The sequence below is a fragment of the Amborella trichopoda genome, chromosome 1 (assembly GCF_054954075.1).
Source record: "Amborella trichopoda isolate Santa Cruz 75 chromosome 1, AtrichopodaSantaCruz75HAP2 v2.0, whole genome shotgun sequence".
Classification (NCBI taxonomy): Eukaryota; Viridiplantae; Streptophyta; class Magnoliopsida; order Amborellales; family Amborellaceae; genus Amborella; species Amborella trichopoda.
In genome coordinates this window covers 48,211,340-48,233,657 of record NC_142336.1, presented here as the reverse complement: position 1 = coordinate 48,233,657, position 22,318 = coordinate 48,211,340, and the positions used below count along the sequence as shown (strand labels likewise).

Sequence of the window (22,318 nt, the reverse complement as noted above, 5' to 3'; positions counted from 1 at the left end):
TGGGTTACAAAAGATATACATATCTATAATACAATCCTATTACCAATCTTCCCTTTTAAACTTGCTATCCCCATCGAGCAACACGGTCGATCAATACCTTGTTTTTCACTGCAATACCACTACTGGAAAGATAACCTCGAGAGCAACCAAAATATTTTATCTCTCTAGAAGTGAAAGTTAACCAACCCAAAACTCATGAGAATGTTGCCTGTCTCGGATGCCATGTCTCTCTCTTAGAGACATATCTCTATCTTGGAGATCCATTTTCACCCTTGGGTATTATGTTTCATTTAAATTTTTATACAGATATCAATTTTTTGTTTCCCCAAAAAATCTATTTTCTTTTTACAATAATACCCTTAATCTTTTAGAATAAAATATAGGCATGGTGATTTGGCTATCACCAAACCCAAGACGCCTCTCTCTCTATCCGTTCCCTCTATCTCTATCTCTAATATAGTTAAAACAATAATTTGGATGGTAAAAAGGTAAAGGAGGGGATTTCGGAGTCTTGTTATTAGAAGGTTTGGGGAATTCACTTGTTTTTTGTGGACCTGAAAGTGTACCCAGGATGAAAAAGGGGTGAGCATCCTTTTCATGTAGTTTTATTGATTCACGTGTTATTATTTATTGTCATATTTAACAACAACAAAAAAGATAATAAATTTTGCTCAAATAAGTCGTAAAAAGTTGGGGAGAAATATATATTATCAAAAAATTTGGTAAGGTAGAAAATAGTGTATATTTTGGATTGGGCTAAAAGACAAAGTAAAATAAAGGGAAAATATCGTCCAAACCCTTAATTATCCATCTTACTTCACGGTAAACCCTTCTCCTATTTTTCTTTCAAACGGCATAAAAAAAACCCTCGAGTATTTTACCGTACCCCTTCATTTTTTCTCTCACACATTTATTCATTTTTAGCAATAAAAACTAGCTCCAACAAATTGTTTTATTCCATCTCAATCCAAAAGCTTTTTTAACCATATTTTCCACTTTTTAAAAAAACTTTTGGATTGAGATGTAATAAAACAATTTGTTAGGCCTAGTTTTTGTAGCTAAAAGTGAATAAAATGGGGAGATAAGAGATGAGGGGGGTACGGTGAAATACTTGAGGGTTTTTTTATACCGCTTAAAAAAAAACGTAGAATGAAGGTCTACCGTGAAATATGATAGGTAATTAGGGGTCGTACGAAATTTTCCCTAAAAAAAATCAATTATGCATAAATGACCTAAGAATAAGTTACCGCATATTAATTTTGTATCTTCACTTGGCAGTACTTGTCCCACTCCACAAATTATTTTCTAAATTTTCATTCGACAGAGCAACACGATACCCTTCTTCCTATGTCATAACACAAAACCTTTATTAGGATTATTTAAGGAAAAAATAACAACAATATTTACCATAATAATTACACTAACAAATAACAAGATCAACATCCCAATGTACAAGAGTGACGTTAGGGGAAAAAAGAGAACTCGCAATAAAAAAAAAAGCCAAAAATCTAAACAGTGTTGTATTAGGTACACAATGAAATAACAAAAGAATCCTAAAACATAGCATTAATTAAAATGTATGACCAAAGACTTATACCAATTGATATGTGTAACCTAACCCAAACATTTGAACATTATCCCTAATTCCCACCTATCTGAATCTTTAGATGTGGCTGAATCATTATCTCAATCAATTTTTAATATTGCATCCAGCTTAGAGAAAAAATATATTTTTTTGACTTACTCTCCCATGGAGTTTAGACTTTTTTTTTTTGTGTAATATAATTAGGGAAATGTTTCTATACTTCATCTATAGCATAGAAGATCTATGCTTCCCCTACCATCCAGTCGTCAAATTTTGATCAAGTGAGCTACTCACCATTTTATCTTAGATCCGATGCTTCATAGTATTTTATTTTTAATTTTTTTTTATAAATATTATATGAATATGAAATTAGACACCCAAAATTTGGTGTCAAAATAATTTATATAAAAAAAATTAAAAATTAAAAATTGTAGAGACGTGACATTGTGATTGGGGCAATCTTAACTATCCATTCAGAATGGACGGTTGAATAAAGAGAAGTATATAAGTTTTATGTTGTAGGGATATAGAAAGCTTGCCCATATAATTATGGTAGATTTTTTATTTTTATTTTTATTTATTTTTATTATGAAATACGTTGGTAAATTATTAACTTTTGTTGGAGTTTGATGAAAACACGGCTTTTTTTAAAAAAAAAAAAAAAAAAAGTCAAGAATCTTGATTTAGTTCAACTCTTAGCCAGCTTGATTGAAAACTAAAACTCAAAGATTTTGAGTTAGTAATGAGGGCAGTTCCAAGAAAGTTTGAAAAATGAGGATATTAATTAACCAAAACTGTACCGTTCTTATTTTCAAATATTATCTCAGCATTTAAATAAAAAGAGACTAATTATATTTTTTACATAGAGGCCACAAATCATTCCCACTCATTAGATGTCAAATTGAGTGGTTTTGGAGAACTTTGTATTTATCCTATGACACTCTTATAACCACCCATTTTGAAATTTAAGGGACTTGAATGATTGTGACCTCTTTGTACAAATGATAAATGATATCTTTATAGACAATCCCTTCGAAAAAGCGTGGAATTTGTACAAAGCATCAATTTTAAACAATTAGGCTATACTTGAAAACCATGCTGAAAGACGTAGATTTGATGCCAAAAAGCCTTGTGATTTTATGAAAAATTTATTGTCATCCCTAATTATGAAATGGAAACGTCTGCCATGCACATTATTTGGACAATGGAATGATGTATACGTAGTATTCCAATGGTTTAGATCATACATGGCAACATCTAAAGGCCACATAGGAGTTTCATATTCTATTTTTTATTAAAAACAATATTAACTTAAAAATTTAGATTATCGATGTAAATTTATATAGAGCACCAAATAAAAATAATAAAAACAATTATTTCAGTTGTGTTTACCTTTTTTGTTCAAGATATTTTTATTACTTTATTTAGTGCACCATATAAAAATATATCTATACACAAAATTTTAAACAGATATTATTTTAAATAAAATTAATATTCATAATTATTTTTAGGCTATTGGATGATACTAGGTTCGATCTGAACCATTCAAAGGTGCTTGTGCAAATTCAAGTATCCATATTATGATGCTATACCATCCTGAAATAAAATTAAAGCTCCAAAAATAGTACAGATAAGTATATCCATAGATAATAATTTTTTTTTGAAAATAGACGGTCCAAATTATGTGTTACAATCTTTTCTATTTTCATGACTTGAATTTTTGTTTCTTATATTCATATATCTCAAGGTCGAGATGATCAATCGGAGATTTTCTAACCTCGGAACAGCATTCTCGAATAGGTTTTTGAGATGCGCCTCACTTGAATAGTAAAAGGTTCACACCTTATCCAGTTACACAATAAATTTTGAACAATCATTTCATGCAAGCCGGACCATATTTCTACAATATGAGGTCCAGATGTATAAAGAATCGATCTTAAAGATGGATGCAAATAGGTGGTTCATCTAGAAATAATTGTAACTAATGGTTCAAATGTTTTTTAATATAGTTAGTATTTCCGGTTTTCATTTTTTTTTATATTCATGATCTCCATGTTAAAGATTATTCATACTCTAAAAATTAGGATCAAATTATGCTTACAAAAATATATTTATTTCTAGGCCTGCATTTCTACAATATGCGGGCAGGCCGCATGCCAACCGCGTCCTTAACTCTTTTATTTATCTATTTTTCCTTTTAAAAAATCGCAAACTACCCCTTCCCGCCCTTTCCTTTCGCGATTCCCATAGTGTCCACTGCACATTGTATCTCACCATTCTGCTCTCTCTCTCTCTAGCATCTAAACCTTCTGTGTTTACTCCTCCCCCATGTCTCTCTTCGCCATGAATTCATTGGCTCCACCTCTGATAACTCTATTTCTCCTTCAATTCTTCCCATTAAGCTGCAATTCTTCTGAAACTCATTTTATCGAGAACCAGACAAGAACATCTCCATATCCATCAATTTCAGAGCTCGTTTTAGCAGGAAAAAGTCATCTTTCTCGAAATTCTTCACAACTGGTTCCTGCTTTTTTCATCTTAGGCGACTCATCAGTGGACGTTGGGACCAATAATGGTCTTTTAAGTCTTGCCCAGTCAGTTCTGAGGCCCTATGGTAGGGATTTTGACACTCACATGCCTACTGGTCGGTTCTGTAATGGACGTCTCATTGTTGATTATCTAGGTAATGTAATTATCCAGCATTTCTCTTGAATTTTTTGTTGACTTTAGAGATCTTTGTTTTGGGGATTTCATGATTATGACTATTAATTTTTTAGTTTTATTTGTAATATCTTGTGGCAATTTAGGTGGTATATATTAGGGCATTTCATTGATGTGATTATCCGTTGTATTGTGTGTCAAATTTAGTGTTCTTTATTCAGGTATTTCATGGATTACGATGTTGTTTTTGTAATCTCATTTGTTAATCCTTGATTCTTCATCATTCTCTTCTGATTTTTATAAAATTTGCAGCTTAGATGTTATGGATGTTTTGTTATATTTTTTCGAGTCTTATAATTAAGGATTTTATCTCCATTTAATGGCTTTATGTATGAGTTTCTGTGGATTATCTTCGTTAATTGTTTCTTTGAACATATCCCTGAACCTCAGTGACGTTTATTCCGGGATATTCCATAATTATGATCTCGGTTTTTTTATCTTATTTGCATTATCTTTATTGAGGGGATTTGCAGGACTATGATCTATGTCTCTCCAATCCTTGTTCTCAATTCTCCATTATTTTTGCCGTTTCTGTAAATTTCAAGGATTGTCTTTTTTTGGAGATTCCTGAAGCTATTCGCGAAATTTGATTTTGATATGGATCTTTTGATTTCTTTTATGCAAGCCTTACAATCAAGAATTATCTTCGTTTGAAGCAGTATTAGGTCTTTGATGGGAAAAGATTTTGGATCACCAGAGGTTTTTGTGATGAGATTTTTAGTTTGTTTCAATTTTCGTTTTCTTAAAGTATAGCTTTTCTTGGTGGATTTGAAGTATTCAAATCAGAAGATATGTTTCTATTTGAAGCTGTAATTTTCTTGATAATGCAGTTACACACAGTTTTTCCTAATTATGCAAAAGACATACATATTTCTTTGATCAATTTTCTTCTTAAAGAACTCTATTATCATTACCATCATCCAAGCTTTATCGAAACTATTTGGAGTCGATTAAAGAACTCTATTTTTAAACCTTTAAAAAATCAGGGGCTGCCCATTTTTTTTTTGAAAGAAATATTTCTGAATGATTCACTTTGTTTGCATTTCTAACTTAGAAGTTATTCCTCATTTCTAAAATCTTTATAAATTATTCAAATTTTAGTTGCCACGTGAGATTCTTGATCTTAACTGTATCTTTGTTAATGTGTCAAGATATTCGCTTTTCATTTTTTTTGGCTTTGGAATCTTGCATGTATTTTATAAATACATTATAGGACATAATTCTTATGCTATTATTTCCTTGTATCATTTCATAGTTCTTTGATATTGCCATACGATTGATTTTCCCCTTTTGCTTCTAATTTTCAGTTTCTCTCTCTTTCAAAAATGTCAATTTTCTGCTTTGGCTTGTAGCCTAGTGGCTCAGATTTCAAACCAAGGTTATCAGTTTTTTTCAAAGTAGGAATAGAAAGAAAAAGGAGCTATCACCGTCTTTCGGAGTGATTGTCTTGCGGTTAAACCAATTTATTCAAATTGTGTTCGCACCTAATATTTAAGCCCCAGGAGTGGTCCAAAGTCTCCCTCTCTCTTTGCCAAGGGTCTCTCTCTCTCTCTCGTGCGTGTACAGGCAGGTGGCATGCTCTCTGTGTTGGAAATCTGGAAGACGTCATTCTTGCTTATAATTTTTGTTTGCTGGTTTTTCATGTTACTCAAATCATTGATCGACTGATCCTTTCTTGTTTTGATCTTTTGTGACCAGCACTACGTTTAGGACTCCCTTTTATTCCTCCTTATCTTGGAACTAGAAGGCATGTTCAGGATATGATCCATGGAGTAAACTATGCCTCTGCTGGAGGTGGGATTTTGAGCAGTAGTGGGAAAGAACTGGTATTCCACCTGGTTGCTTTCAAAACTCCTTTCTTTTTCTTCCTATGAATATTTGGTTTCTGGGGCAAAGCTTAAAGTCCCAGTAATAATGGGACTAGGAGTTATGCCTTGTCAAATCTAAATGATTCAATCTAATGGGATGAACTTCTCTCTTATCTATAACTGAATCTCATTTCAAAAGCATCTATACACCGAGGAGCATGTAACTAAAATATGGGGCATGAATTCGGAGAGATTTCAAAATCCCAAGCCAGCCATTGAACCACGTTTTTATTCAAAAGGGGACAAAATCTGTACAACCAACTTTCCTGCATGCCCTTTAAAAATGACAATAATGAAAATTTCCAGATATCAGGTGTAAATATCAGCTAAAATCTGCGTTCTGGCTTCTGTCTATCGTATCTTCTCTGCATCTTTCTCTCATCACAATTTTGTTTAAATCTTGAATGAAATTTTAGCACCCTACTAAAATTGATACCATATCCAAAATTAAGTACCTTGCTTTATACCAGTTGTAATGTTGACTACATGCACCATGGGACCCAGGTGCTTGGCTCTACAGACTCACAAATGGGCATTAGGATCTCAATTTTGTTTGATTTCTGTTGTCTCAACAATTGGTCACTATTCAAAGTTCAAGCTTATGTTCGGAAATTTTGAATCAACCTATTATTAAACTATTTCCAGGGGTGGTTCCAATGATATGTTTTTGAATGGGCGTTATTTTGCCAAAATTCATTGGCTTATGAAAATATAACACCATTCTCCTTTACAAACTAAATAGAAGATACAAAGACTGACATGCTCCGCCATGACCACGATTACAAGTAATTAGCAAAGGTGAATGAAGGACCTTAAAACTTAATCGATAAATAATATGTGGCGAGACAATTGCTTTGGGCTTGTCAAATTTACCTTATGTAAAAGCTGGAAAAAATAGAAGCATTCCTATTTTTTGGTGCCTATCTATGACACACTCCAATTTTTTGGTGCCTATATATTTACAATTCTGATTCTGTGGTATCAGGGTGAGCGCATTTCTTTTACACAGCAGATTCAGCAAGCTAAATATACATTCGAAAAGATGGTACTAAGTTTTGGAGAGAATGCCGCAAAGATGCTGATTTCCAACTCTCTCTTTCTTATTTCAATTGGAAGCAATGATTACATTCACTATTTCATGGATAATGTCTGGCACGTTCAGTCGATCTACTTTCCTTGGGAATTCAACCAACTCTTAGTGAGGGGTGTCAAGAGGGAATTACAGGTATTGAATTGCTTTTTACTTTCTTTGCAAATGTTGATCATATAGAAAGTGATTAAACAAGCATCTTTGACAAAAGCCCATGTGATCTCTAAGTTAAGCTTGCTTGTACAAGAATAATACTAGGATGGGTGACGCACAGGAATTCCAAGCAGGAAAAAAAAAGTTAGAAAATAAAACGAGCAAGGTGTAATACATTTAAGCAAAACATTGGATGTGCCAACATTTTAATTAAATGTATTGATTAAGGTCCTACAATGGGAGAAATGTAGAAGAAAACAAGTCAATCCTAATATTTGTATCCAATAGGCACAAATTAATATAGCAGTTGACAAAATGTGTTGCAAGAAATAACTAATGCAGTTGGAGAAAGTAATCATTCGAATCATGGTAAAAAGGAAAAAAGTATGTTACAATGCGAAAAATATATATAAAAAAAGAAAATTGGCCAAACAATACGATTGTTTCGTCGAAAGATTGTTTGGTATCTAGGCTGATCAGCCAAAAGTATGGCTTTATCTTCTCTAGTGGCAAAAAACTCTGGTGACAAACATTCTGTTTTATAGAGCAGATTCCTGTTCAGTTTTCAACAAGTAAGCCCATAAGGAAGTAACAGATCTTGATGAAACTGTTTGATTGTCTTGGTAAACATGCTGTAGTTTTGTAATTTAAGAAGTTCAATGGGGTTCCTGTAATTTTGTAGAGAAATATTGCTTTATATTTCCTTCACGATAAAATTTCATTCTGAAGCCATGCAATTTCTTTCCCATCGTTTGTGCCAACATTCAAAAATGTTCTTATCCTTTGCTGCAGGTACTGATAGGTATTATCAGTAGATTTACCCAATAAAGTATTTTTTGAAGAATTACTTGAAGTGCACTTCAGTCCTACCAATCTTAACTTTTGAAAATGATTGCCATTTCCTTAAGTTTACATCTTTTACTACTTCATGGTGCTTTGCCTGAACTTGGAAATCAACAGCAAGTATTGTTTTGTAACATTCAAATTGTTTTTCAGAGCTTGTATGATTGCAATGTTCGTAATGTCGTGGTCATGGGGCTTGCTCCTCTTGGCTGTGCTCCACATTACTTGAGCAAATATGACAGTCAGAATGGGGAATGTGTTGAGCTCATAAATGGCATGATAGTTCAGTACAATTACTTGATGAGGCACATGGTCCAAAAATTTAGTAAGGAGAACCCAACTGCCAATATCATCTTCTGTGATTTATACGAAGGTGCAACAGATATTCTCAGAAACCGTGATCGCTATGGTGAGGGGGTCTCTTCTTTCCTCTCAAGTCTGCAGGATGCGAACCAAAATATATAACTGATATTGGCATTTCCACATAGGTTTTGAGACCATCACTGAAGCATGCTGCGGATTTGGTAAATATAAGGGTCTTGCTATGTGCTTCTTCTCATCCTGGGCATGTAATAATGCCTCCAATTATGTTTGGTGGGACAAATATCATCCTACAGATGCAGTGAATTCCATACTTGCAGACAATGTGTGGTCTAGCCAGCATTCAAATATATGCTATCCCATGAATCTAAAAGATATGTTACAGAAGGTATGTAGCTCTGGTTCTTTTGACCAAAGGAAACAGTAATCCTTGATTCCTTTTCTATATTTTTACTACAATTTCAGACACCAATTTAAATCCATACAGGCCTTATTGGATTTATATAATCATTCAAGTAAGTGTTAAATTATCTTGATGTCATATTGCCATTTGAAAACTGGGCTGAGTTGACTCGGACACGGCCGAGCTAGTCGGAAAGCATATAGTACTCGTCCAAGTACTGTACACTGATTGAAATAGAAGGGGGGAAGGAAATCCACCCTCTAGTTTTACTAAACTTCATCATAGGAGCTCAAAGTTGAGTCATTTTGCAAAATTTCAGATTTATCTAAAAAATCACTAGATGCACCAACTAGAAGCATTAGATCCGACAAAAAACAATTATATCTCTTGCATTTAAAGATAAAAATTGTGGGTTTTTTGCACGATTTTGGAAAACTTCGAGCTCTTCAATTCCGTTGCCAATCTGATGAAAATCGAAGATTAGGATCATCTTTGTGTTCTTGATCTATCCATAGGCTAGTTCCTCCAAAAAAATAAAAAATAAAAAGGAGGAATTCGTATATGTTATTTTTGGTGTTTTTATTCATTCTCTTTTTTCCTTTTCTTTTTTTATATTTTATATTATTTTAAAAGCCAATAATGACAATTGTTTTTCATTTCATGTTCTATATACATGTTTTGATGTTTATTTTTTTAAACATTTTTTGGTTTTCCTAATTTCCCCTTTTTTTTTTTTCTTTTTCTTTTTCTTTTTCTTTGGTCCTTTTCTGGGTTTGGGCAGAACTCGGGCAAATCCACTAGGACTTGGGCAAGGGCTGAATCCTGAGCCCAATCCAAGTTTTGAAACCTTGTGTTTTAACATATATAATCCACATCGTTTTCAGCAAGTTATTCTCACCATTTGGTAGGTCACTTGCAATTATGCATATATCATACTGGTCTACATAGAAACTATCCAAACCATTTACACATGTAACTCACAGTAAACACGATTTGAATCTGAGGTATGCTGTGCTCCCTGACTAAAGTGTCTTTAATAAGTCGTTATCAGCAGTCTTCATCATCACCGGTCTATATTTCTGGAAATATGAATGGTTGGTGACAGCACAGGGAGGCAGTGTCATCTCTATTTTGCAACTACTTTTTCTTATATCAACATTTGCTCATGTAAAAGAAACGTGATTTAACCCTCCCTCTCTCTCTCACACACACACATACCCACATACACACAAAATTAGCAATGTTTTCCATTGTTTTGAAATTGCTAAGATGCAGCATGAGCAAGTAGAAAAGCCATAATAACCTTAGTATTTTGTTAAATCCTTTCCATGAATTGGAAAATTAATTTCTTAACCTTGGGTATTTGTATTAATAATCTAAATATTCATTAAATAAGTGTCAGAATTTTGGAGTACACCCATCTCATGTCATCTCCCAAGAGTCGCAGGCAACTCCACTGTAACAGAAAATGTGAAGCACAAGGACAGACCTTCTGCCCAGCCAATGAAGACTTATGATTCACTCCCACTAAGTTGACACTACTTGGACATTGAACTTATCCCAGTTCCCTCTGTACATCTGCATCTTCGACTTCTGATCTGAATATAAAGCTTGGAAATGTAGTGGTTATGTCCCTGCAAAATTAAAGTTCTCAGATTGCATTTGCTTGGAAATTAGACAAAAAAAGTTTCGAATAAAGGTTAAAAGTTGAAAATAAATGAATGATGGAAATTCCTTCTATTGGTCCTCTCCTTATAAATGCTATGGTAGCTAATTGGCAGTGATGGTTCCTATGCTTGGTCTTCTTTTTTTTTTTCTTCAAGGCTCTAACCCTTGTCCCCCAGATAAAAAGCATAAGATGTGTACCACTAGGCTAATGCTTAAAGGACAACGTTTATATTCATTCGAGAGCCAGTTTTACAATATATTAAGATCAGAGTCTGATTGGAAAAAGAGCACAAGTGACATTACAACTCGTCCTGAAAATACATTGATACCTTCATGAAAAATAGGAGCTGATGTTATAAATACTAGGACATGATGAAATCATAATGATGCATGGTAAACTATGTTGTCCAGGTACGGTAACCAATATTGACTCTGCAGCCTCTGCTATGAACATGATGGGTATTGCACTAAATTTCCCATGAACGATGTATAGGGAGAGACTTGTATGAGGAACTAGAAACTGTTGAATATTCAAATATAGCTTTAAACACTTCAAAATATCACCTAGGGTGGGCCTGAAAATCCTTTTTGTCTAGATATGGGGATTGTCATTATAAATCTCAAAAAATAAGGATCCATAAGAAAATTTGGGGTAGGTGGGTGATGGGTACCACAAAAGAATGATTGCCGATACTCACCATTACATGTGTAGGATATAATTTAGCAGGTATTCTTAATTCCTTTGTTTTAATAGCTTTTGAGTTGGTGGAATTGCTTTCTGACTTCTCTTACTCTTTAACCAGCCTAATCCATTCATGCACTCCATCATAAAATATAGTTGGCTTTTGAGCTTAGCCCCCTCAATAGCCATATCTTAAGGCATTGTCAATTGTCAATCAATATAAATGTACTTGTTGCTTCCCATTTTCAACATAAATGATCAATATGCATATAAAACTATATATGCTGTGTAAAATTTTATACATCCTTCAGTTATTTAGCTGCCTTTGAACTTATGGATCATGATCAAGCTTTTAAATTGGTGTTGAAGTGGGCTGCCTGGGCACCATAATTTTGGTTGAACTGGGCAGCTAGGTTTATTCAACATGTTGTTGAGAATTGGTTATGGAGGGACTGGTTTGAACTATTCTTTTAGAAACTCTATTATTTCCCCAAGGATGAAGAAGTCGGGAAGGAACTGCTTTAGCCTAACTTTTACCTTCATATATATATATATATATATATATATATTAACTTTCATATGAGTCGAAGTATTAGGATTGGGGTGGTGGTGGTGGTGGTAAGGCATTATTTCATCTAAATGATTGGTGAGCATAACTTTGTAGGTTCTAGAATTAATGAATGCCCAACAAGATAGAACATCTCAATGCTGCTACTGCTCGATATTTTACTTCACGATTACTTAAGATTTGATAATGTGAATTTCTGGAAGTACCTGTTGTGAGTATGAGCAATGTGCCATTCAAAATCTTTGATGAAGGGTGCTCACATTGGAGTATCAGTTTATTTCCTAGATTAAAAACTCAACCTATTTTGTAATTGCATTGAATTGTTTTCTTTCCTTTCTAAAAGATATTAAAGTTATCCTGAACCTATTGTCTGTAAAAAAAACACTCCTTTTCCCCTTTTCATCTGATGACACATGTTGTTTCCTTGATTTTATTGACTCATGAAACTTCTTTTCTTTTATGCAGGGAAACTAAAGCACCGAGAAAATTTGACGAGATGCATCAAGGGTCTCAAATAAATCATGATGAACTAGTAACGTTGGTAAAGCTAACATGTTTGCATAATATAGTATTTTATCTTGAATGACTTGAGCTTGATGATAAAATGAATGCAATCGGTGTTCATAATTTTAAAACATGTCCAGATAATTTTTCCTTAAAGCTATCCTACTATCAAAAGATTCAAAAATTTGACCTAACATATTTTTTCTAACATTTGCAATTCTTCGAATGGGCTAAGGGCATATGCTTTTTCAGCAAGATGAAACCTGATAATGGTTGCTATAGCAACAGTGGCTTAAAGTTTGGCGTTCACATTCAAGTAAGCCCTAGTAGAGTAATCCAATTAGCTCAACCCACAAAGTTTTCAGCTTCCTATTATTTGAATTCACTTTCTTAGGCTTTATATGTGGTACATTTTGTAATTACTAAGGCTTGCAATGTTCAAACCAATTTGTCATATTTTGTGGGAAGATAAGAGACTTTTCTGGTATGTTTATAAATTTTATTAAATCTAAGACAAAGACAAGTTAGAGTCTCACAAGAAGCAGGGCATAAGGGAAAAGGAAACAGGAACAAAGAAGTAAGATTCAAAATTCGCAATTTATACCTCCATTTTGTGGGGCTTATGGGTAACCACCCATGAAACATGGTTGAGACCTCTTAAACCTTGGTACTGGAGTGGTAGGAAAGAAAGTAGGTGCAGGAGATATTAGTTTTTAGGCTATGCAATCTAGAAGACATAGAACTTGAAGCCTAATTATATATTTGGGTGAATGAACAGTTCAATTCTGCGGTATACAGGTTATGTCTAAAAAGCTCAAAATTAAGCTCCACCTAACATGTCTATTGTACTTGCTTTCTGGCCATCAATCGGCATTGTCATGAAACGAAACTTAGTTAAATTAGGGGACAGGAATTGCAATCCCATGGTTGTTGGGATTAGGAGCGGGATCGGGAGAGGAATCCAGATTAGGAGTAGAGGATTGTGAAATGTACAAGATCCCTATGGTTGGAAGAGCCATCCATACAGTGCATTTGTTGGGGATCTAGATCCCCAAATGCTAGGATATCCCAATCTTTTTAGGGATCTTGCCCTCTACCTTAAAGTGCATGTATAGTTTAAGACTATATACATTTTTTAAAGTAGGGATCCCTTTATTTATAATCAAATAATGCAACCATATTAAAAGTATAGTTGTATTGCTAGCTGGCTCAAAACTAAGAAAATCATTAGTTTGGTTGTTCTTTTGGACTTTAAAGTTGGGATTGAGATCCTTAACAATAGGAATCGGGATCCCAAACAGAGGGGATCAAGATCTCAAAATTTAGAAATAGAGATCCCTTTGCCGGAGCGCTGAAGCGATATTGTAGAGTGAAATCACCATGTTTGTTGGGAGATCTCAGCAACTATGGGTAATCGAATTTCTCTAGAATTTTGTTCCTCTCTCTTCAAGAGAAATGACTGTTTTTTGTTTTGTTTTTTAGGGTTTGGTTTTTTCTGTTTTTTGTTGGGGAGGGGGGGGGGGGTTGGGTGGCAGGCCAATAAAATAAGGTTGTACCACATGGTAATTGGAAATTTGATCCTAATTGTAGTGCAACTTTGAGATCATCAAACAAAATAATAATCTCGGAGAAAAGAGATAATAAGGATACACTGTTAATATTAATTTAGGTAGTCAAAATAATCATTGTTACTTCAAGAGGAAGTTGCTTACTTCAAATATGGTACAGTCATGATCTTCATTGAGGACGGATTTCGTGCTACAAATGCCTTCCATTCTTCTCTATCAATCTTACCATCACCATTTGAATCTGCCTCAATGAACGTCTGTGAAGAATTAACAAAGAAAGCACTAAGCAAGTGACAAAATAGACAACAAACTATTGAAGATGTGTTGGGACAGGCATCAAACTGATAGATGCTTTTTCTGAGTAAATGTTCAGCAAACCATGGCTAAGACTACAACAATACAAAGTATTATCACATAACAATATCTGGTCATTGGCCAAAGATTTGCACCTTATCAACGATGGCTTCAATAATGTCATCTGATAGACTCATGTCTGATTCATTAAGAAGAGCCAGTACCATTTCTTTGACCTGAACAACAAATGATATTCACAAAGAGAATATCACATACTTTTGAGTAAATCACATATTACATTCAATACAAAAGCAAACAAACCATCGATATTAGTTTTCGAGATGTGTAAACAGAAAAGATTGTTGTTAGTGACTCTAGCATGCTGCCGTCTCTCCCACACGTTGCAAATTAGAATCACATGTGCAAGTTGTCATGAACTGAACTAAATGAACCATACATGTGGTTCTTGACTTCATGTTTCCATAGAGCCATCATCACTTGATTATGTATTTAAAAATTCTCTTCAATGTGTAGATTGTTGTGCATTACACTAACAAACCTACTGAAACTCAACCGACTAGTAGCATTTTATGGTACTACATGCTTCTAAAATTTATGGTACTACATGCTTCTATTCATTGTGCTAGAAACCTTAAATCCTATCATACAATATTGATGGAGAAACGAGAAACGTATCAAAGGATAAGAATTGACTCTGTTTCACTCATATGTTTATGGCCTTTAATGAGGACCATATGCACTTCACAGCAATATACACTTCACAATGAAACAATATGCACTCCTTCAATACATAATTACAATTATACCCTTGGGTACGAAAATAACTTCTATATATAGAAATTAAAGAAGATAACATTACACAAAATAACATGCCTGCTCCTGCTGATCCACTAATGTTAGCGGGTGATATTACTCCTGATCCACAGCCTAGTTCCAATTCTTTTCTTTTGGCTACTTGCATCTTAAAATATTTCCTGCATTTTCTATAATTGAAATCTTGTTAACCTATAACAGACAATTGGTTGCCTTTGATTTTGTGATGTGACTTTTGTATTATGGTTATGCAGGACTGCCAACTGGCTAACTCTTGGAAGAGATAGGAAGGTTGACATACTTCTAAGATTTCCATTCTATGCCAAATCAAGTTTTGATTGGAGTATTTTCTGCAGATACATTTGAATTTTATAAAGCTCTGATCCTAACGCCTTTGAAGTCTGAATTGGTCCATTCTAATATGTAGTGCGTGCTACTCTATCTTGTAACATTGTATCATTTAGTTTTTTCTGATGTTTCTCACTTCACACAACCTATGAATAACACATCTGGAGGTGTCAATCAAAATATTAAAATAGTTCAATGCCTTTCTAGGACTGACAAAACTAGCTGCTTAGTTTGAGACTCTTGATGGGACCCAGTTTACGTCCATATCTCTGATAAACAATTTGGAAACATTACTGTATCAAGCCAATCTTTTGCCTTCCATTAAACCTGCTACACGTGACCACAAGGACCTGTTGCCATTAAAGCAGCAAGAAGTTTTTCCAGTCAACCACTTGGTGTGTTAAACAATCACACTTTCCATTCACTTACTGAACACAAGAAAGGGAAAACAGATCAATTTACTTTTTCTATTTCTCATTTCCACAACCTTCACTAGGTTACTTGTGGTAAGTTAATGGCTCTGCTACCTTCATATGGATCACAACAAATTTCTTTGTCCAAGTCTCCCTTATCCACTGTCTGTTCACTCTTGTAAGTCCGATCTTATGAAGGCAAGAGAATTGCTTTCGAGATAGGAAAACTGTATGCAGCAAGCTGTAGATTAAATTAAACTGAAAATAGGTGTGAATAGGTCAATTCATGAATTCAATGCAAGAGATCTTTTCAAGCTGTGAAATAGCAATCTCTTTTTTACCATATCCAAATCTGAGTTGTAACCTCGGCAAGCACGAGGATATTACGACAATAACAGGAAAAAGCAGAACATGAGCTAGATATAAATAGAAAGCTACAGAAAATGAGTTAGAGATGTGTAAATCTACACACACAAACACATGTACTGGATCTAGTCGGCTTATATGATGAGCAGATACAATATATTTAAAAATTGAAGGAGAAAAATGAAATATAGAAATCATTCCAAAAGAGTTCATGATCCAACACAATTTTCTAACTCAAACCAAGACTGAAAATTTCATACAAGTATAGGTCGCTCAATCTCTGTCACTCCCTAAACAATGCTAGTGACATGATTACGGAAGTTATTTATCAAATTCTTGAATGAATATGAGTTGTCACAGTTCTCACCTCCTCCCTCTCTATGTAGCCAGTTTGCCATAGATCATACAATTGGAATGCAACTGCAACAAAGTTGTATTACTACTCCAACAATGAGAAAGAAGATATGTAAAATTCTCTAGAAAGTGTGTAAAGGAAAGAAGAAGATCAAGCAACTCATAAATACATTCTTCTTTGTCTGCTTGAGGTGAGTTCGGATGGAAGACGCTTAATGATTTGACAAATTCCCCAAATCCGATCACTCCATCATGTTTTGCATCAAACAACTCAAATATCTTCAAAACAAAATAATTAAATAATTCAGTGTATGGACAAAAACTGAAATATGCAAGTAAATGAATTATTAAGTTTCTACCCTGTCCGCAAATAGGTTTTGCTTCTTGCTGTTCCTAAACAAAGCAAGCTGAAATTCCTCCTACAACACCAACAAATTAGTCAAATTCCATAAACTTAAAACATGGAAGTAGACCAAGGTCTAATTACAGGAACTAGTGAGAAAATACCTTGTTAATAAAGCCGTCATCGACCATAGAGCTACTTAGTTTCTTAAACAACTCATACAAAGCCTCTACTTCGCTCACACTAACTGCGATAGTGTTAAGGAACAAAAAAGATACAAAAAAAAAAAGAAAAAAAACAGAAAGAGGAAACAAAAGAAAAGTCATGATACCGCTCTTAAAAGGGCAAGAAGGAAAATGGAAGGAAAACCAAGAAGTGGAAAAAACTCACAAAACCTTATTTTTCCTTTTGAAAGAAAAAAACCAACATGATACTCGGAGTTAAGGATTTTAATGGAATAGAGTTTCTTTCTTCAGAAAAAAAAAAAAAACTATTTTAGTAAATGACAGAGAAAAGAAAAAACAAAGACAGACTTACAATATGTTTGAGAGGCAAGAGCAACAGGATCTTCATACCCTCTTGGACGCTTCAATTGCTTTGCACAAGTGCAGCCCATAAAGCCAAACTGCTAAAAAAAATCGGCATATAATTCTAATTATTCATGATGCATTAGCTTCTCCCTAAGAATTGAATTCTTTTTCAAGTTCAGGAAAATTCTACCCATTGAAAAACAAGCACGAGAAAAATTCTAGTTGAAAAAAACTCAACAAATCATTTAACCAAGAAGACTAAATTCAACAAATTGAACAAGGAAAGATACAAATATTTACCTTACTAGAAAATAATGCTGTCGTTTGACATTTTTTCATGTTTTTAAATTTAGCTAAAAAAGAAACAAATTAAAATCATGTCCATATATATATATATATTAGGATATGTTGCATTATTTTGTCTTTTTTGGGGTTACTGTACAAGGCGTTAGAAGAATTCAAATTTCAGAAAATGAGAAGAAGACTTCAAGCTTTTTGCCGTATGGCCCAACCTTTGCCAGAAATGTCACTCCTACCACCTCTTTGATAGCGTCATGGAATATTGGAATATGCATGTAAGATGCAAGATTATAAATTTTAAATGAGAAAATATTAGGTGCACACCAAACGTGCCCTTAATTCTAATTTCTACCGGAAAAGGGAAGGGATTCAATCTTTATTGAATTTATTTCCCATAGAAATTTAGCGTGCAACACATGTAAAAGGGATACGACAGATATGATATATACTTGAAAATTAAGATATAAAAATGGGGAAATTTATCAAATAGAAAAAGTTTATACAGAGCCGAGGCTCTAAACATTCAAATTGGAGTACACCTCAAAATTTTCATTAAAAGAGGTTGTTTTGATGACCAAATATCCTCACATTGATCATCTCGACATCAAGATGCATGGAAGTGAAAAAAATGGATTTCAAGATGTTCAAGTTTTCATAGATCTGCTTGATCTATTATTTAAGCTTGAAATTTATAATTAGAGATAAAAATATATTTTAAAAGGCTATCACAAAGATTTCCAATATTGAAACTACATTTCTTGACACTATTTGAAAGTATGATTTACTTTGATTGTTTAGAGCCTCGGTTTTATACAAATTGCATCCTTATCAAATTGGTCAAAATAGTTTAACACTATACTCATATCTTTTGATTTTATTTTTAAAATACCCATAAAACACGTATGGTCTTGAGTTAGAATAGTTGCAAATAAACAAAATATTAAATACTTCATCACTAATGGGTATTTTGATGTAATTTCTTTTAAAATAAAGTGCCACAAAAGAAGGATCCATTCCCTTTAATGAAATGCAACATAAGCTCAATAGAAAACAGGATTTATCCCAAAAAAAAAAAAAAAAGGTCATGATCTCCTCTTACTGGCCCACGCATAGAAGGGGCTGTGAACTAATATTGCCCATATAACTCAAATGGATCTTCTAACAATCTTGATTAAGTTTGTTAACCATTTATATTAGCTAAGATGAAAATGGTTCAAATTTGAATTTCAATTGAAAGTTCAGTGTGATAGGGCATCAATGGTATAGACCCAAAGTAAGGCAACTATGGCCATTTAGGGAAATAAAAGGCCAGAATCCATTTTAAAAATTTATTAAAAAATGTATTAAAAAATGTTGGAGGCTCATTTCTGTTGGAATTTAAATATTCTAGACCTCAAACGTTTACTAAAATAATTTGAACATTTTAATAAATGTATCAAGGATAATGTTAAAAAAAACGCTTCTCTATTGTACATATTAAAATGCCACCCAAGGGCACCCATACAAAAAAAATTCTTCTTAATACAAAATTTGATTAAATAAGAAATAGAGCTAAAGCTCTAACTTTTAGTTAGATTTTAGGTATAGTGCGCTCGTGATAACATCTAGGCCAGGTGTACACAAACATTTAGTAGGCCACATTTGAATTAGCACTTGGGAGCTTTTTAGGTATAGTGCGCTCGTGATAACATCTAGGCCAGGTGTACACAAACATTTAGTAGGCCACATTTGAATTAGCACTTGGGAGCTTTTAACTATGGGCTTTAGTGGGGGGGCGGAAAATAGGCCCATATAGGTTCGTTCATGGGACCGAACTATTAGCCATAGGCTTTACCGGAAGGCCATATAGGTTCGTTCATGGGACCGAACTATTAGCCATAGGCTTTACCAGAAGGTTGTGGTTTATATAAGTTCCAAGGAGTATCTCCAAACTTTGTTATGAGATGTAATTTTTGTGGCCAAATTTTTAGGATGGCACAAGAATTTATTTTTATTTCTAATCATAAAAATTTAAAACTCATAAATAATCCAAATCAAGCAGATCTATACATACATGAGAATATAGAAACTGGGTAGTCCAGATAATATATATTGAAAGATGCATCTCTTTTTTTCTCCATATCTATATATCTGAATACCAAGATGATGAATTATATGTTTTTTTAACATCAAAACAATCTTTTACAAAGGATTTTAGAGGTGCACCTTAATTCTATATTTTGAGGTATCAACCTTATATAAACTTTTTTCTTAATAGAAAGTTCGCTAAAGTAAATTGGTCTCCCTTGGTGTTAACAAGTACAAAATTTATATGGTTTGCCTTCGAGTCCATTTATGAATGCAGTCTAATGGTTACATTTACATAAGTTCTTTTTGGGGTAATCTAGCGGTAGGAATTGAACTTGAGATGTAGTATTGCTAAACATCAACCACTCAAGCCCAATTACTAAGTTATATTCACATAATAGACCTGCCAACACAAATATACACTCATACATGATTTATAAAATTAGAAATTTGAAAATATGTTTTAGTAAACAGATAATCTGATAACATATAAAGGAATCTTAACTCTTAAGTGAAAAAAAATACAATAGGATTACTTACTTTTAGTACAAGTAGATCGCATTAATCTGTAACCCCACTCCAGAAGCTACATCATCCACAATAGCATTCTGGTTAAGAAGTTTCTGAAATAGCTCTGGATATCTAATCTTCAACATGATATCACCCAACCGTTTGTGATGCCATACAAGAGTTCTAATGGCATTCTGGTTAAGAACACATTCTAAATCACATTAGGATGGGTGGCAAAAGAAAGCTAAGGAACATTTCAGGTATGAAAACATGTCTTTTAGACCAGTTATATATGATGAACATAATGCAGCTTATTTTCATGTTGTTGATCCAATTTATTGTATATTTCTTGATAATTTGGTTCTTAAGTAACCATCAAACACCAAAAATTCACCTTTTATGGGATTTTATTAATATAAACAGGGATGTTTCCTCCAAAGATATTATAAATGATTTGTTAATTATTGTTCGTTATAATTTATTTGAACCAGAAAGCCTTTGATTTTCGGCAAGCATGATTTACATTCAAGGATGAAGAAAATACAGATTGAATGTTTCAATTTATTTTATTGAAAATTTCACATCATACTGTAAAGAGATATGTCGGAAAGTGATTGGATCGTTTAATATGTGAGTCTCTTTAGCATTGAGGAATATTTGGCTGCAACCATGACTGGCCAAGAATGCATTTAGCTAAGGTAGTCAGTGGGCTATGCGGTGCTAATCTAATGCGACAATGAAAGTGCAATCTAATCTAATGCGACAATGAAAGTGCAATTTAATTGGATCCAAGCCCTTTTTCTATGCTCGCATGAAGCATATTGATGTCTAGTATCACTTTACTCGAAAAGAAGTCCTGGATGGAGATGTTGAGTTAGAGATTGTTGAACTTCGGACTGATAACCAAATGTTAGGCTTCCTCAACAAAAGCCTTCTAAAAGCAAACTTTGAAATGTTAATGGGCGTATTTGGACTGCTGGACTGCAAGCATGTATTAGTGAAGTGTCCTAGAAATGAAATCATGTTGTAAAGGTACTTTAAATAATTTTATTTTTATCTAATTTTATTTTTATCATCAGCTTGTTTCTTATTTATTGAAAATCATGTTGTTGGTTGGGTTAAAGTTCTCAAAATTTCTATCTTCTCTAGGACTCGGAAGTTTAATGGAGTAGTATAAATATGAGTCTCCTCTCCTGTTTTTGTCCATCTATCTCTGGATAAATTAAGAATTATCTCTAGTTGAGGAAGTTAAAAGATTTGGGGGTAGCTCTAGGCAAAGGTGGTCAATGTGGAGGGTGCCATAACGTGATGTCTAGAGTTCCAATTTTATCAGGTCCCAAGTTAACATGTAAGGGTTTTTAAGGTTTATTAATTCTAGTACTTTATCTAAAAGATTAGAAGTGTTAGAAAGTTAGATACTTATAACATGTTTTGTATGTGTGAAAATCATTTGGTATAAGTATTTTTATATAAAAGAACACTCCCATGTGATAAGGAGTGGGAGATTTTTCACACTAATTGGTACCAAGGCATTTTTTCACTTTAATTAGCAGTCAACTGGTGCGAAAACTCTCTCACACCTAATCACTTGGAGGCGTTTTTTTTATGAGAAAATATTTTCACGAAAATATTTCCAATTGAGTACCACCGGTAGTTGGAACAAGTTTCCCACGTTTTCATAGATCTTTCTTTTTTCTCTCTAATAAATGTATTGAAATTAGCAGAATAAAATCTAGAACGATATTTTCACCAACAGGTAAATGGGATTTGGCTTGACAAGTATGGGTCTAAGTGAGCCAGGTCCGGGTTTTTTCATAGGGCTTGTCGAGTTGGGCCGATTCTTCATTTAAGGCCCATTATTTTGACAGGCCCTCTCGAGCCATAGTATAAGGTCGGATAGGCACCAATTTACATAACATTTTTAGTTTAAAATAATGCAAATGGGCCAGGTCTGGCCCCTTTATACGGCCCATCGGGGCAGGTCA

The 22,318-nt window shown here is 33.7% G+C and overlaps 2 protein-coding genes across 16 annotated transcripts; one reads left to right on the top strand and one right to left on the bottom strand.

The window, feature by feature from the left end:
• The first annotated feature begins 3,792 nt into the window (after positions 1–3,792).
• LOC18442361 (SGNH hydrolase-type esterase superfamily protein) lies at positions 3,793–15,630 on the top strand. 8 transcript variants are annotated; one of them, XM_088869589.1, is made up of 8 exons: positions 3,794–4,268; positions 6,005–6,132; positions 7,160–7,399; positions 8,414–8,669; positions 8,749–8,969; positions 12,368–12,443; positions 12,642–12,722; positions 15,357–15,630. In XM_088869589.1, the coding sequence occupies exons 1-6, from the start codon at positions 3,914–3,916 to the stop codon at positions 12,374–12,376; spliced, it is 1,209 nt and encodes a 402-aa protein (XP_088725715.1). In that variant the 5' UTR covers positions 3,794–3,913; the 3' UTR covers positions 12,377–12,443; positions 12,642–12,722; positions 15,357–15,630. The 8 variants fall into 8 exon arrangements, with proteins under 8 accessions (XP_088725721.1, XP_088725715.1, XP_088725717.1 ...); XM_088869586.1 differs by having other exon boundaries at positions 3,800–4,268; positions 6,005–6,144; XM_088869595.1 differs by lacking the exon at positions 12,642–12,722 and having other exon boundaries at positions 3,793–4,268.
• LOC18442360 (calcineurin B-like protein 1) lies at positions 10,330–17,907 on the bottom strand. Of its 8 annotated transcripts, none has more exons than XM_020672304.2 (9): positions 17,757–17,907; positions 17,464–17,554; positions 17,091–17,173; positions 16,943–17,002; positions 16,754–16,862; positions 16,597–16,649; positions 14,424–14,504; positions 14,119–14,231; positions 10,330–10,618 (listed from the first exon to the last, which is right to left on the bottom strand). In XM_020672304.2, exons 1-9 carry the CDS (start codon positions 17,793–17,795, stop codon positions 10,540–10,542), a joined length of 708 nt encoding a protein of 235 aa, XP_020527963.1. In that variant the 5' UTR covers positions 17,796–17,907; the 3' UTR covers positions 10,330–10,539. The 8 variants fall into 8 exon arrangements, with proteins under 8 accessions (XP_020527963.1, XP_006852641.2, XP_020527964.1 ...); XM_006852579.4 differs by having other exon boundaries at positions 17,464–17,551; XM_020672305.2 differs by lacking the exon at positions 17,757–17,907 and adding an exon at positions 17,647–17,737 and having other exon boundaries at positions 17,464–17,551.
• Between the last annotated feature and the right edge of the window lie 4,411 nt (positions 17,908–22,318).